At 36.4% G+C, this 13363-nt stretch overlaps 2 protein-coding genes across 7 annotated transcripts in view; one reads left to right on the top strand and one right to left on the bottom strand.

Annotated features, from left to right (window-relative positions):
- LOC100153496 (olfactory receptor 4M1-like) overlaps positions 1-12971 on the bottom strand; it is a 231804-nt gene extending 218833 nt beyond the window's left edge. For all 4 annotated transcript variants that reach the window (XR_014809257.1, XR_014809258.1, XM_084966999.1 and 1 more), the window contains exon 1: positions 12774-12971. Coding sequence is in view for 2 of the 4 variants with exons in the window: in XM_084966999.1 (XP_084823125.1) it covers positions 12774-12946 (173 nt within the window). In the remaining 2 variants the exon portion in view is untranslated. The remainder of the gene's footprint in view (positions 1-12773) is intronic.
- The window catches only part of LOC100155519 (olfactory receptor 4F6-like), a 157516-nt gene continuing 156499 nt past the window's right edge, over positions 12347-13363 (top strand). For all 3 annotated transcript variants that reach the window (XR_014809260.1, XR_014809261.1, XM_084967001.1), the window contains exon 1: positions 12347-12515. The gene's annotated coding sequence lies outside the window, so the exon portion shown is untranslated. The remainder of the gene's footprint in view (positions 12516-13363) is intronic.

Raw genomic sequence — 13363 nt, 5'->3', positions numbered from 1 at the left:
TTTTTATGATGCTATTGTAAATAAGATTATTTTCTTTCTTTTTCAGATTTTTTTTTTGTCTTTTGTCTTTTTAGGGCCGCACCCGCAGCATATGGAGGTTCCCAGGCTAGGGGTCTAATTGGAGCTGTAGCCGCTGGCCTACACCAGAGCCACAGCAATGCCAGATCCAACCCGCATCTTCAACCTACACCACAGCTCATGGCAACGCTGGGTCCTTAACCCACTGAGCGATGCCAGGGATCAAACCTGCAACCTCATGGTTCCTAGTCAGATTTGTTTCTGCTGCGCCAAGACAGGAATTCCAGATGATTGTATGGAAACATAAGGGATTTTTTTTTTTTTAATGTCAGTGGTATATCCTTCCACTTCACTAAATTTATTTATCAATTCTCAGTATTTTGGAGTGAATCTTTGGGATTTTCTGTAAGTAAGATTATACCATCTATAAATAATGCAATTTACTTCTTTGTTCTGATTTGGTGCCTTTTATTTCTTTCTCTTGCCCAATTACTGTGCCTAGAACTTCTAATATTATGTTGCATAGGACTGGCAAGAGTGGGTACCCTTGTTTTGTTCCTGATCTTAGAGGAAAAGATTTCAACTTTTCATCATTATATATTCTTTACAGCGTGTTTGTCATTTATGGCCTTTATTAAGTTTATGCACATTCTTTCTATACCCAGTTTGTTGAGAGTTTCTGTCATAAACATTGTCAAATGTTTTTTCTTTATTGAGATAATCACATAATTTTTATCTTCCATTCTATTAATGTACTATACTACATATATTGATTTGTGTGTATATTAATCATCACATTGCATACATTAAATTTACGTTATTAATAATATATCAATAAAGCTGGAAAATACATATATAATCTATTTTCTTAATTTTATGATTATCTGTCTTTATTGATGGTTATTGAAAAGAAGTAAGACATAAATGTAATCATTTAAGCAGTTACTCTTGGAAACCATCTGTCACAAAGAAGTGCAGTTTTCCAATTAAGTTATAATAAAATCTGTTTGTAATTAGAAGTAAACTTTGGGGAGTTCCCACTTCCCACTATGACACAATGGGTTAAGGATCCGGCACTGCCACAGCTGTGGCATAAGATCACAGCTAGGGTTCAGATTTGATATCTAGCCTGCAAATTGCCATGCTATAGATGCAGCCGAAAAAGAGAAAAAGTTGTTCACTGATGCTGTTAAACTACTTCCTACTTCTGTGAGAAGTAAACCCATAACCATTAAGTTTTGTTTTCTTGCTAGCCTGAAAACTTCAGTCCCCCCGAGTCCACTATTCTCACTGCAGTTCTGCAAAGTTAAGTCAATTCAAACACCAAAAAGCCCTTTTTTTTCAAAATATAGCATCTGCAACTCAGATAGCAAATTCCAACAGAGGGTAACAGAGCATATCGCTTTAGCACTGAATCACAGGTACACTGAAAACTTAGAGGTAACCTCTTTTATGATTCTTATTTTTTCCATTATAGTTAGTTTACAGTGTTCTGTCGATTTCTACTGTACAGCAAAGTGACCCTCTCACGTGTGTGTTTGTGTGCGTGTGTGTATACACACATATATTTATATTCTTTTTCTCACATTATCCTCCATCATGTTCCATCACAAGTGACTGGATATAGTTCCCTGTGTTCTACAGCAAAATCTCATTGCTTATCCACTCCAAATGCAATAGTTTGCATCCATTAACCCCAGACTCCCAATTCATCCCACTCCCTCTCCCTCCCCCTTGGCAACCACAAGTTTGTTCTCCAAGTCCATGATTTTCTTTTCTGTGGAAAGGTTTATTTGTGCCACACATTAGATTCCAGATATAAGTGATATCATATGGTATCCACCCCTTCTGACTTACTTCACTTAGCATGAGAGGCTCTAGTTCCATCCATGTTGCTACAAATGGCATTCATTTTTACAGCTGAGTAGTATTCCATTGTATATATATACTGAATCTTCTATGGAGTTATCAGTTACAGCTACCTGCCTCTGTAGCCAAGCTCTAATTTGGCATAGAGCTGATTTGTTTTGTTTTGTTCTGGATTTTTTTTCCATAAGTTTGCCACAAGCATTAATGAGATAAGGAAAAGGAAATTCATGAAATTGCTAGAGAAGGATCCAAGGTCACACAATGCTGTGACAAGCAGTACCTTTTTTCCTTATGAACTTTTATCAAACTTTCCATATCTAAAAGTAGTTTCAGGAATTGAGAAAAGAAAATAGGTCTCAATAGACGCAGAAAAAGCATTTGACAAAGTCCAACATCCATTCATGATCAAGACCCTCGCCAAAGTGGGTATAGAGGGAACATTCCTGAATATAATCAAAGCCATTTATGATTAAACCACAGCAAATATAATACTCAATGGGGAAAAACTGAAAGCCTTCTCACTCAAATCTGGAACAAGACAGGGATGCCCACTCTCACCACTGCTCTTTGACATAGTTTTGGAAGTCCTAGCCACAGCAATTAGACAAACAAAAGAAATAAAAGGCATCCATATAGGAAGAGAAGAGATAAAACTGTCACTGTATGCAGACGACATGATACTATACATAGAAAACCATAAGGACTCAACCCAAAAACTACTTGAACTGATTAATAAATTCAGCAAAGTAGCAGGATATAAGATTAACATTGAGAAGTCAGTCGCATTTCTGTATACCAGCAAAGAAACATTAGAAAAGGAATACAAAAATATGATATCTTTTAAAATTGCACCTCAGAAAATATAAATAAATTCTGAAGAGTAATAAATTTTTAGGAGTAAAACTACATCTTAAGCAATGACCACCCTGAACCATAGGTGACCAATTGTGGGGAAAAAAAAAAATTGCATGAATGTTGAAAGTGCACAAGCTTTACCACCACACTAAGTTAACAAAGGTTGTATAGGCATGAATAATAATAATTAAAAAACCTAAAATTTATTGAGGGAGTCCTTAGTGTAGAAATCTGCCAGAAGCCAGCTCCTGTGGCCAGGGAGTGTACACTTTTTCCCTATGGGAGAGGGACATGGTGTCGGCGAATGTACATATGGAGACAGCCTCTTTGTCCCTTCTTTCAGGGCGCTGGACTGCTCAAATTTCATTAGCATAAGTGTTTGATTATATAGACAGTTTTTCACTACACATTACATCATAGTGTTAAAAGTGCATTGATTAACTATTAGGCTTTGTTTTTTGATCACATGGTACAGTAGCAATACATCACATTTTAAAATCTTCAACTTAACTAAATTTAATGAGTACAATTCAAGGACAAACAGGTGTAGCATATCATGTGGGAAAGAGGAGACTCAGCACAAACCATCTCATGGCCAGCCAATTTTCACAAGCTGAAGAGGTTACAGACACAAAAATCTGGCATTTATAAATCTTGTTTTTAGACTAATGTATATCATTAAGCGTTATGGCAGGAAGACAGTAGAAGAAAATATAAATCAACCTAATTAGCTACCGCTTAGAAGCTTCTAAAATCAAGGACAAAACTCACAGCTGGGTTTCTTTTGATCAAGAATAATATATGTCTAACTTCTACAAACTTCATTAAAATCCTAACTCTGAAGTTTACTGTAACTAGTTAGTAGATAAACACTATATATTAATTAAGTTGGATATGAATAGGGAAAAGTCCTTCAGGATGAAATTTCTATTATATTATTGTTGTAACTTTGTTAAATCACAAATCACCACAGGAAAATAAGAATGGAAAATAAGAATAATACGCAAATAATCAGGAAAGACTGAGGAAAACTGAATAACAAACAAAACAGCAGGAAAGACTAGGTCGCCCTAGAAACAATCCATGTTCTCTGGCACAAACATGGAAATTGTTTTTCCAGGAAAGCCCCAACTCTTCACCATAAACATCAAAATGAGAGCTGTGTAACCTGAGGCCTGCCCTCAGCTTGTACCATGCAGGCAGGCTTTCATCCTGACTAGAGGCCCACCTTTGGCTTGAACCTTTCAGGTGAGCTCCCTTCCTTGGTTAGGAATCTGCCTTCAGGTTTTTGTGGTTTTTCTGCCATCAGGCAAGGTCCTTGTTTTGAGTCCCTTCATTTTCTTGGCTCCCCGCAGAAGTCTTAAAAACATTTGTCTTCCCATCTAACTAGTCTCAAATTTCATTTTGTTGGTGTTGTAAAATAAAAAATTAGCAAAGAAAAAAGTGTTGATTGGAAACAGTGCATTAAATCCAATCCAACAACATAATGAAGAATCAAAGACTAGTAGTTCTGGGAAAAAAGTGGAGAAAAGTAGAATAAAACAAGAATAAGTCTGTTAAAGTCAAAAGTTCATGATCTGGTTCTGCTCAATATTGAGAAAACAGTCTTTGAATTTTGCTGATTGGTTGGCAATATCCAGGTAGAAGCGTTAGGCAAACATTAACCTACGGGCTAGCTCTTAGTGGTCTACTTCAGGTAAGCTGCCAGGTGTAGGTCATGTCACTCATTTAGGTCTGCACAGGTGACTGCAGGACTAACTGGCCAAGTCACAGAGGTAAAAAAATAATTTTCAAAAGGGTAAAATCAGGACACTCATAAAAAGTTACTATTTAATGAGGGAACTAGTAAGATATTAAAACCAGTTCAAATGGGGATTTGACTTACAGAAACTTATATTCTTTACTGGAAAATGTATTTGCATTGCATGAACAAAAATCATTTTGTTTAACTGCTTAAACAAACATGCATTACCATCAGTTTTCTACAAGTTAAATTCTATTTCTAAAGGATTATAAAATACCCTAGTAAAAGACAAGGAGACATACTCCTATAGAGACATGTAATCCCATAGGATCCACTAGACAATACCTAGTATTCCATTGAAAGGGTACCCAATCATCTCTTTGCCCACTTCCGAGTCATTCTCAATTTTTCCAAACAGAAAGTATTTCCGTTATACAGAGCAAGACCTGATTAGTTTGAATTTTAAAAGCCGGTCTTTCCTCCAATGCAATCAAATGAGGTTTAAAGGAGAAGAAAAAAATCTCCTCTGGGCCAGCCAATGGCCAAATATAATAGACTCATGCAGAGAAATAAGTCTGCAAAAATACTGGAAGTCTTGTCCCAAGGTGATTTGCTTTGAGTGTATTCTTCCTGAAATAAAGTTATGAATACTCAACGGAGTCCTGAGGCTGACCCAGAATGAGCCTGGTTTCTTTACTTGATCCCTTTATAATAGAGATAAACAGAAACATTGTCAAGTTGTTTTATCAGAGCCTTCACTTCAAACACTCTGCACAAGCAGAAGTTGATTTTGAAGTGTGGTCTAGGAAGAACCAATCCTATAAAAAATTTGTCACAATACCTTGAGAGGCAGAATAATTTTGCTCCAGACATGGATATAATTACTTGTAAAATAATGCCCTTCTATAAACTGCCAGATCATTAAGAAAAAATAATGCTATTAAAAGTCATAAAGAAAAAGTGATTATACAGGGAGTATAAGAATCTATCCAAAAACCATAGAACAAATTGTAAAAATGTAATATGGAAAGATAAAAATTTATTTTTTCCTCTTTTGCTCTTTCTCTTGCTAGAAGAAATAACTGAATACTCTGTCTTTGGAGCTTGATACAGCTATAGGAATAACTATTTATAAACACAGTTTTCTCCCCTTTTCCTTTCCTACGGGCCTGGAATATCACAAATAATGGATATCTTACTTGGGGGTTATTTCTTCCCATTCAAAGTTAGTGACCTATAAAAAATTAAAAACCAGTAGGGGTGCAGCCACTACATAGAAGAGATAAAATGTAGAAACAAGGTAAAAAGACAGATAATATAAACAGACCTATATTTAAATACTTTGAAGATATGGAAGGTAATAACTGACATGAGGGAAAACAAAAAGGGTAAAACTAAATTGCTAAGTAAGTCATTAGACATGACTGACTTACAACATAAACTAACTGACAGAATCTTTCTCAGTTTATCATTAAAATCAACAAAAATCCTTTTCTGGCAAAGGCAATTGGGTAAATTCCAAGACTATTGATGAGAAGTGGTGAGAATGCAGCTGAAAAAATGCTGACTACATTTTTTCCTTCTTAGATGGGGACTACATCTTTAGATAAAAACAATGAACTTGTCTTTGAAGGATAATTACATGAGAGAAAGGAAACTAGAAAGACTGTCTTTATGAAATTGTGAGAAGATTTGTTAATTTGCTTTTTAATGATCTAGTTGCCTTTTGTCATTCTAAGATAATTGACTTTGAATACACTGTATTTTAAGGGCCTTAACACCAACTGAATTGTGTTATCACAAATTGAGTTATTCATTAAAATAATTAACTTGAAAGTTTCAGGATACTGTATTTAAAAAAATAAAAATTTAAAAATTTAAATAATTTCAATAAAATAGTACACTTTTATCTCAACCAGACTCAAGTTGATACTTTAGTGTTACAGATCAAATAAAGATAAGAGGCAAGGACTAAGGTGTAGATACACACTAGGAGAAACTGTCTAGACTCCTTTGAATCTTGGTTGGAGGCTAATGGCACAATAATTTACAATCTGAGAAAATGAAAGAAATAGCTACCTACCCTCCTACTATTTTTTAAAGATGCATTTCAAAATTCACACTGCAAGTGTTAAAAATTTTCACATTCTGAGGACTTTTTTACTAAGCGGTTTTGTTTATAAGACCGAAATATATGATATAATAATTTTACAGTCTCAGTTTAGGAATTTCCTTAATAAAATTACTTAAAATATTCATTAGTAAATTTAAGGATTTTTGTAGAAATCTACTCAAATAAAGAAACCTTCTATGATATCAGTAAACAGTTTCTGTAACAAGGAAGAAAACAGACAATTCCAAAAGAGCACTTGATTAGGGGAAATGACAGCAGGCTTCTTATGGCTTATGAGTTGATCTCAAAAGTTATTAAAGCAGCCGATCAGAAACAGGGCAATACTTTGGATTGGTTGATGTCAAGGCAAGAGTTAATGCAGGCATAGTGAGATTTGTGGAGAAGGAAGCTTTGTGTGAATCACAAGATATTCCCTGGCTGTAGTTACAAAATTGATGAAGACTGCTGTTCTGTTCTTGGTCTTAGAAAACTAATGACTCCGGCCAAAGCAGAAGGTGGGAAATAAAAGTAGTGTCACCCTTGATCTTATCATTGTCAAGATTTCTAGATGGCATCGTCAACACAAAAACAGTCTCAAGTCCAGTCAGAGACTGAGCTCCATGCTCCTTTTGTCAAGTGATGAGTGTTGGATCATGTAATATGACTGAGTCTGCACAGTAGCATTTAAAACTTTGGAAATTACTTGCAGATGCAATGCACAGAAACTCAAGAGCAGAATAATGATTAAACTTTGCAAAATCCATTAGTGATCAGAGACATAATTTAAAATTACCAAATACAGGCTAAAATAACATACCCCTGAATCTATTTATCTACCTTTGTAAGCCATCGTCTTCAGTTGAAATTAATTGTTCAATCTGGCTCACACATTTATCCTAGTCTTGGCAATCGAATAAGCATAACTTACTTGGCTAGCTAATAGAAAGTTAAAGCTATTTGGTTGTCCATTATCATATAGGCTAAAATGTTCAGACTTGCCTGTTGAACCTCAAGAGCTGTCACAGAGTCATTTATAAGTTTGGCTAATGTTAATTACAAATTTCTAACTGTGTTTTCCAATTAATAATCCTCCTCTTGCATGATGCCAGAAAAAAGTGAATTAGTGATTCCTCTGGAAAATTCTCCAGGTTTTAGGTCATTAAAGGTTCCTTGTGCAAATAAGGAAAGATGTTCATATTTATGGATAAGACTAAGTGTATTACATGAGTTCTTTGTAGTATTTGGGCATGCCTGCTTGCAACAGAGTAGAGTCTATGATCACATGATATTCTTAGATGCACAGATCAGCAGTTACTAACCCACAAGGAGAGAGACTGAACAACGCAAACTCAAACATTTCTGAAATTTTACTAATTTTAACTTTAGAATTTTATATGCCTTTTCTATTAGGCCAGAAGATGAGAGATGGTATGGATGGTGGAGTTTTTGTGAAAGTGATAATGCTTTGCAGAGCTCCTGAATGAGAGCCTTGCAATTCCACAAGTAAGGAACATACAACTGAGGAAATTTTTGCCAATGTCAGAGACACAGATCTTTAGCAGAGAAAGAGTTTGACCATTATAAAAACAAACCTTTAAAAAAAAATCGGTATCACATTGCAGGAAGTAATCCTAGGATATCAGTTTGGAAGCATTCCACTGGGCTCTCACATTTTGGGAAGACTGTGGCTCCACATGCACCCAATCTTTAGAGTTTTGCCAAGATTACTGTGGCAAGTACTAGGGGAATTCTAAGGGATTCTTCTAAAATTTCCCTGGCAATTTGAATTTTGAACAGTGGCAAATTTGTCCTTACACGGATGAACTCACATAGACTCAAATCAAGATTCTACTTGAAAACATCTAGAGCTATAAGATGGACAGCCTGGGAATGTCAGACAGATTATCTTCACATAATTTATATCCATGTCAATTCCAATATTCTTTCTTTGATGTTAGAAACTAATTTTGGCATTCTCTAATGAGTCCCTTGAACTTTGCAAAGTCCTATGGGGGTGGCTGTAATCACAGCAGCAAGCACCTTCGTGAGGGATTTATACTATTACTCCTTTCAGTGGGGCATTGTCACCCACACACAAACTTCAGTATCTGTGCCATCTCCAATCTCCTAGCTTAGTAAAAAAGTCAAATGTAAGTCTCAAATTAAAGTTATTCAAATTTGCAGAAACATCCACATGAAGGAAGCATTTTCTTTACTTTGTATTTTATTAATTTTTTTTTAGTTTTTGCCACACTTGTGGCATATGGAAGGTCCTGGGCCAGAGACTGAATCTCAGCCACTCCTATTCACTGCACTAGGCCAGGGATTGAACCTGCATCTCAGCAGTGACCAGAGCCACTGCAGAGGCAATACCAGATCTTTAACCTCCTACACCACAACGGAACTCCAAGGAAGCATTTTCTCATCTCATTCTCCATCTCCTTTCCATTAACTTCCAATGAATACAGACTATCTTTCCATCTACACAGAACCAATTCAATCTTGAAGTGTAAATTTCCAAAATTAAGGATGGTTTGTAACATTTATATACCCTGTATCCATAATTCCTAGAACACTGTGCATAGAGTAGACAATCAGATACCATCAGGAGATACACAGATCAAATACACTAAGTTGCTATAGTTTCCCATGTAAATATTACCATATTTAACTACTTTTGCAAAATGCTAAGAGGAGTGTAACTTTCTTTAGTGTGACTGCTTTTCAATGCCTGTCTCTACGTCAGGCTGCAGGACATTCTTAGTGACAACACCAGTTGGTCTCATTCCCATTTTCAACAATGAAGACCCTAAGTTAAAACTTGAATCAGTTAGTCCAAAGTGTATTTTCTCAAGAATTTGCAAATAAGTAGGAACTGCCATGGACTCCATTTTTAAAGGGTCCAGCAATTGCATGTAAAGGCATCCTAGTATCTCCAGTGGTAACAAACTCATTCAATGAATGAAGGCTCTGCAAACCACTTAGATATAATTTCTTACCATAGAGGATGATAAATGTACAATGATATCCAGGTTCACCAGAGTACATACTAGGAGAAAGGCAATGCAATTTTTGATACTAAAAATTATGACTGTTAGAATTTCTTTTTTACAGCGTAATGATGAAGATAAATTAACACTGGTGATTACGATTTACATAGGCCAGCAAAATTCTTTTATCAAGGCTCAATATCAAAAATCTGTAAACAAAAGTGCAGAGTTTAAGAGATTTTTTTTAATGTATCTGGCTATTTTATTAGCTTCTTTAATTATTACAATATTTTGTTATAAAAATTTTTAAATTACAAATAAGTATAAGAAGATACTAAAACAACCTAAATCACACCCCCAGGAAGAAATATAACTACTAACTTTTTGGCTTATATACATACAGTATTTTAAAAATAGAGCAAGTTTTAAATCAATTATTAGTCTATCTTGAGCAACTTTCCATGTTATTAAACATTTGTTATATAATATCTAACCTATATGTGTATATAATATAATTCCACTGTATTCATAATATAATTTATTTAACTTAGAATTGTTCTGCATCAACAAGGAACTGCAGAAATAGAGGGGAAACATAATATAAACATATTGGCCCTAAATGAAGAAGGGAAATCTAGCACTATTCAGGGATCAATTTTAAACCAAATTTATAAGAAAAAAAACATAATGATGAAAAAGTCAGGCTCCAGAAGCAGACTGCCCAGATTTAATTCAAATTTACCATTTAGCAACATGACAAGTTATTTAGCCTCTCCATACCTTCATCTACAAATCTGTAAAATAGGGATGTTAATAGCATCTATATCAAAGACTGCTGAGAGGATTAAATGAGTTAATACAAGTAAAGCAAAGAGCAGTGCTTGACACATAGTATGAACTCTATATACATTTCCCATTATTACTTTTACCAACACACTGAAGAAGGAAGTAAACTATTAAATCTTTAATTTGGCAGTAGATACAAAGTCAAAGTACATACACAATACTAATAAAAGACAAGATAATGGAGACATATCAAAAGATAATTGTGTGTGTGTGTGTGTGTGTATGTGTGTGTGAGAGAGAGAGAGAGAAAGAGAGACAGAGAGAGAAAGAGAACAAAGAAAAGGTAAGTTTAATGTTCACTACAGGAAAAAGCAAAATTTTATCTTTAAGCTAATAGATGTCAAGGAAATAATTACAAGCCAGGAAAGGTACCCAGGCTAACTTTTAAATTAATAAAATCTTTTCAAATATCATATTACTTAGTCATAACCATAAATCTGTGAGTTCTGTCAGAGTCTCTGAAAAAATCGAAATTCAGAGAGTTTAAGTGACTTAGGGAAGATAAGACAGCAAGTGAAGTGGTGCTATTAACACCAAAATCTCTAAATTTTAACTGCAAATTTTATGTAATGCTATACTGCCTTTATTTCAGACACTCGTTTTAAGACAAAGACTGATAGCTCAAAAAGCCAGATCCACACAGGGAATAACTCGAATTTGGCCTGCCTCTTGTTTTTGCAAATAATATTTTATTAGAGCTCAGCAGTACCTTGTCATTTATGTGTAGTCTACAGCTATTTGGACACTACCACAGCAGAAGTGAGTGTTTGTATCAGAGACCATATAATTCACAAATCCAAAACTATTTATAATTTGGACCTTTACAGCAAAAGTTTGCCAATACAGGATCTACTTGGCTAATAATAAAGTCAAGAACATTCTTCAACATATGGAACAAAGCATGAAAACAAAATTTGTGAATTAGAATGTGTAAACAACCACAAATTTGAAAGCTGTTTTCTACCTTTTACCCATCACCAAAAGACTGAAATAGCCAAGCAGAGCAAGAGAAATGGGAAATACAGAACACTTAAACAGGCATGATGTTAACAATGTACCAACTATAGGGCAGAATAGTTTGGAAAAAGTAGTAGATATCCTGAGAAACAATCTTATTTACATTATTTAACATGCATGAAATGTGTTAATTGGCACAGTTATTTGGGAACTGAAAAGTAAGGGTTAATATAATCTTTGATTTCTATACCATTAGTATAAAATTCCCTTTCTTTTCAGAGAAGAATGTCACACATTCTTCAGTGAGAACAAAATAGACCCACAATCTGGGTAATGAAGGTCTATAAACACTTGTGAATAATAGTGAGGAAAGAAATTTTCATATATTGGCGCATGGGGAGTTCATTCTGGCTTAGGCATGATTTAACCCCATCTTGGGTGATACAAAATAGCCTTTTAAACATGCATTATACATTTGTTTTAACCATAGAGTAACTATGCTTTGGGCATTGAAAATGGAGCCAGGGCCATTGCGGATGTGGTTTCAGACACATCCCTGTATTACTGACAACTTTAAATTTCTGAACTGAATCAGACTAAGAACACTACTAGCCATTCTCAAAACTATACCTGCTAGGAGCTGCCAGCTGCAACCTTATAGTTTCAAGTTCTCCCCCTTTTAACTCTGCAACCACTTCAGACCTCAACCAATCCTTTCTTAATAAGCACCTTACTTCTTGACAGCTCCAAACCTAATTCTGGACATTTTATGTAATTTTGCTGTTTTCGCCTTTATAAGCCTCCCTGATTTTGTAGGCTGTGGCACAAAATACAAGGACTTCTTGAATCTGTGATTCCTGGACTACGACCCACAGTTTGGCTTAATTAGATGCTTTTCTATTCCGCTTATAAATTGCTTGCTGATTTATTTCCACCCACATTAGAAAGACCGTCCCTATTCCGGTTCAAGATGGAGACGTAAACAGGTCCCGGACGCCCCTCCTCCGGTAAACGCCCTGAATCTACAGCTTCGTGTAAAACAATTTCCTCTGAAAAAAAGCGTAAAAACTGGCTGGGCAATCCTGCATCTCCAGCCAAGGAAAGAAACCCCACAGGGAAGCAGGTAGGAGAGGCTGGGAATGGGTCCTGCCTTAAACCCCCCTCCCTCACCCAGAGTCACGACCATAGTTAGCGGAGAACTTGAAACCCAGAGCTTCTCCCTCAGGAGCAAAAGGTTTGAACCCCACACCAGGCACCAACAAATATTAAGACCTGCACCTGAAAAAGGGGGCTTCCAAAATATCTAGCTTTGAAAACCGGCGGGGCTCATTTCCACAGAACCTCTGAAAATTGGCTCTTAAAGGGCTGGTGCTCCACTCACCTGTCCCAGGGCTCGGCGCCTGAGGCCTTGGATCCAGGGCCACCCAGACTGTGTGGGAGACGCTCCTTTGCTCTGTGCATGACCTGGAGGGTGGCCTGAGGGGCAGGCAGCTGGTTTGACGCAGAATTGGAGGCCTGCTGGGCGCCTTCCGGAAGGGAGAGAGGCGGCGCCATCTTCACGTTCCAGCCGCGCCCCCACGCGGGGATCTCTTGAGGGGGCTTTTTGCAGTCAGCTTTTTTCACTCTCCCTCTGCCTTACTACAGCACCTTATACCTTCTTCTGGAACCCCAGTTTTTGACGCTGCCACCCAGGGGACACCTTTAGATCCCCTGGCTCTGGTGGACAATGGGGCTTATGCTTGTGGCCCCTCAGGACTGTATCTATTTGCATTCTTTAAAAGCTACTCCCTGAGAATCTAGTTTACAGTCAGCCTGCTTCTAGCATCCTCCTCTTTGGGACACTGACGGGCCTTGGCACGTCCTCAGTTTCTGGGACCCATTAAAAATAAAACTGGTTACTTGGATAATCACAAATGTTTGTGACACAACCAAAAGTTAGGGCAGGATTGAACCATAGGCTTCATCTCCTAT

Source organism: Sus scrofa, chromosome 7 (genome assembly GCF_054392235.1).
Source record: "Sus scrofa isolate SSC_HxYL_T2T_F1_AM1 chromosome 7, Sscrofa_HxYL_maternal_Yorkshire_Landrace_v2.0, whole genome shotgun sequence".
NCBI classification, from domain to species: domain Eukaryota; kingdom Metazoa; phylum Chordata; class Mammalia; order Artiodactyla; family Suidae; genus Sus; species Sus scrofa.
The sequence above is the reverse complement of the archived record's forward strand: the minus strand, read 5'-3'. Positions and strand labels throughout refer to the sequence as shown.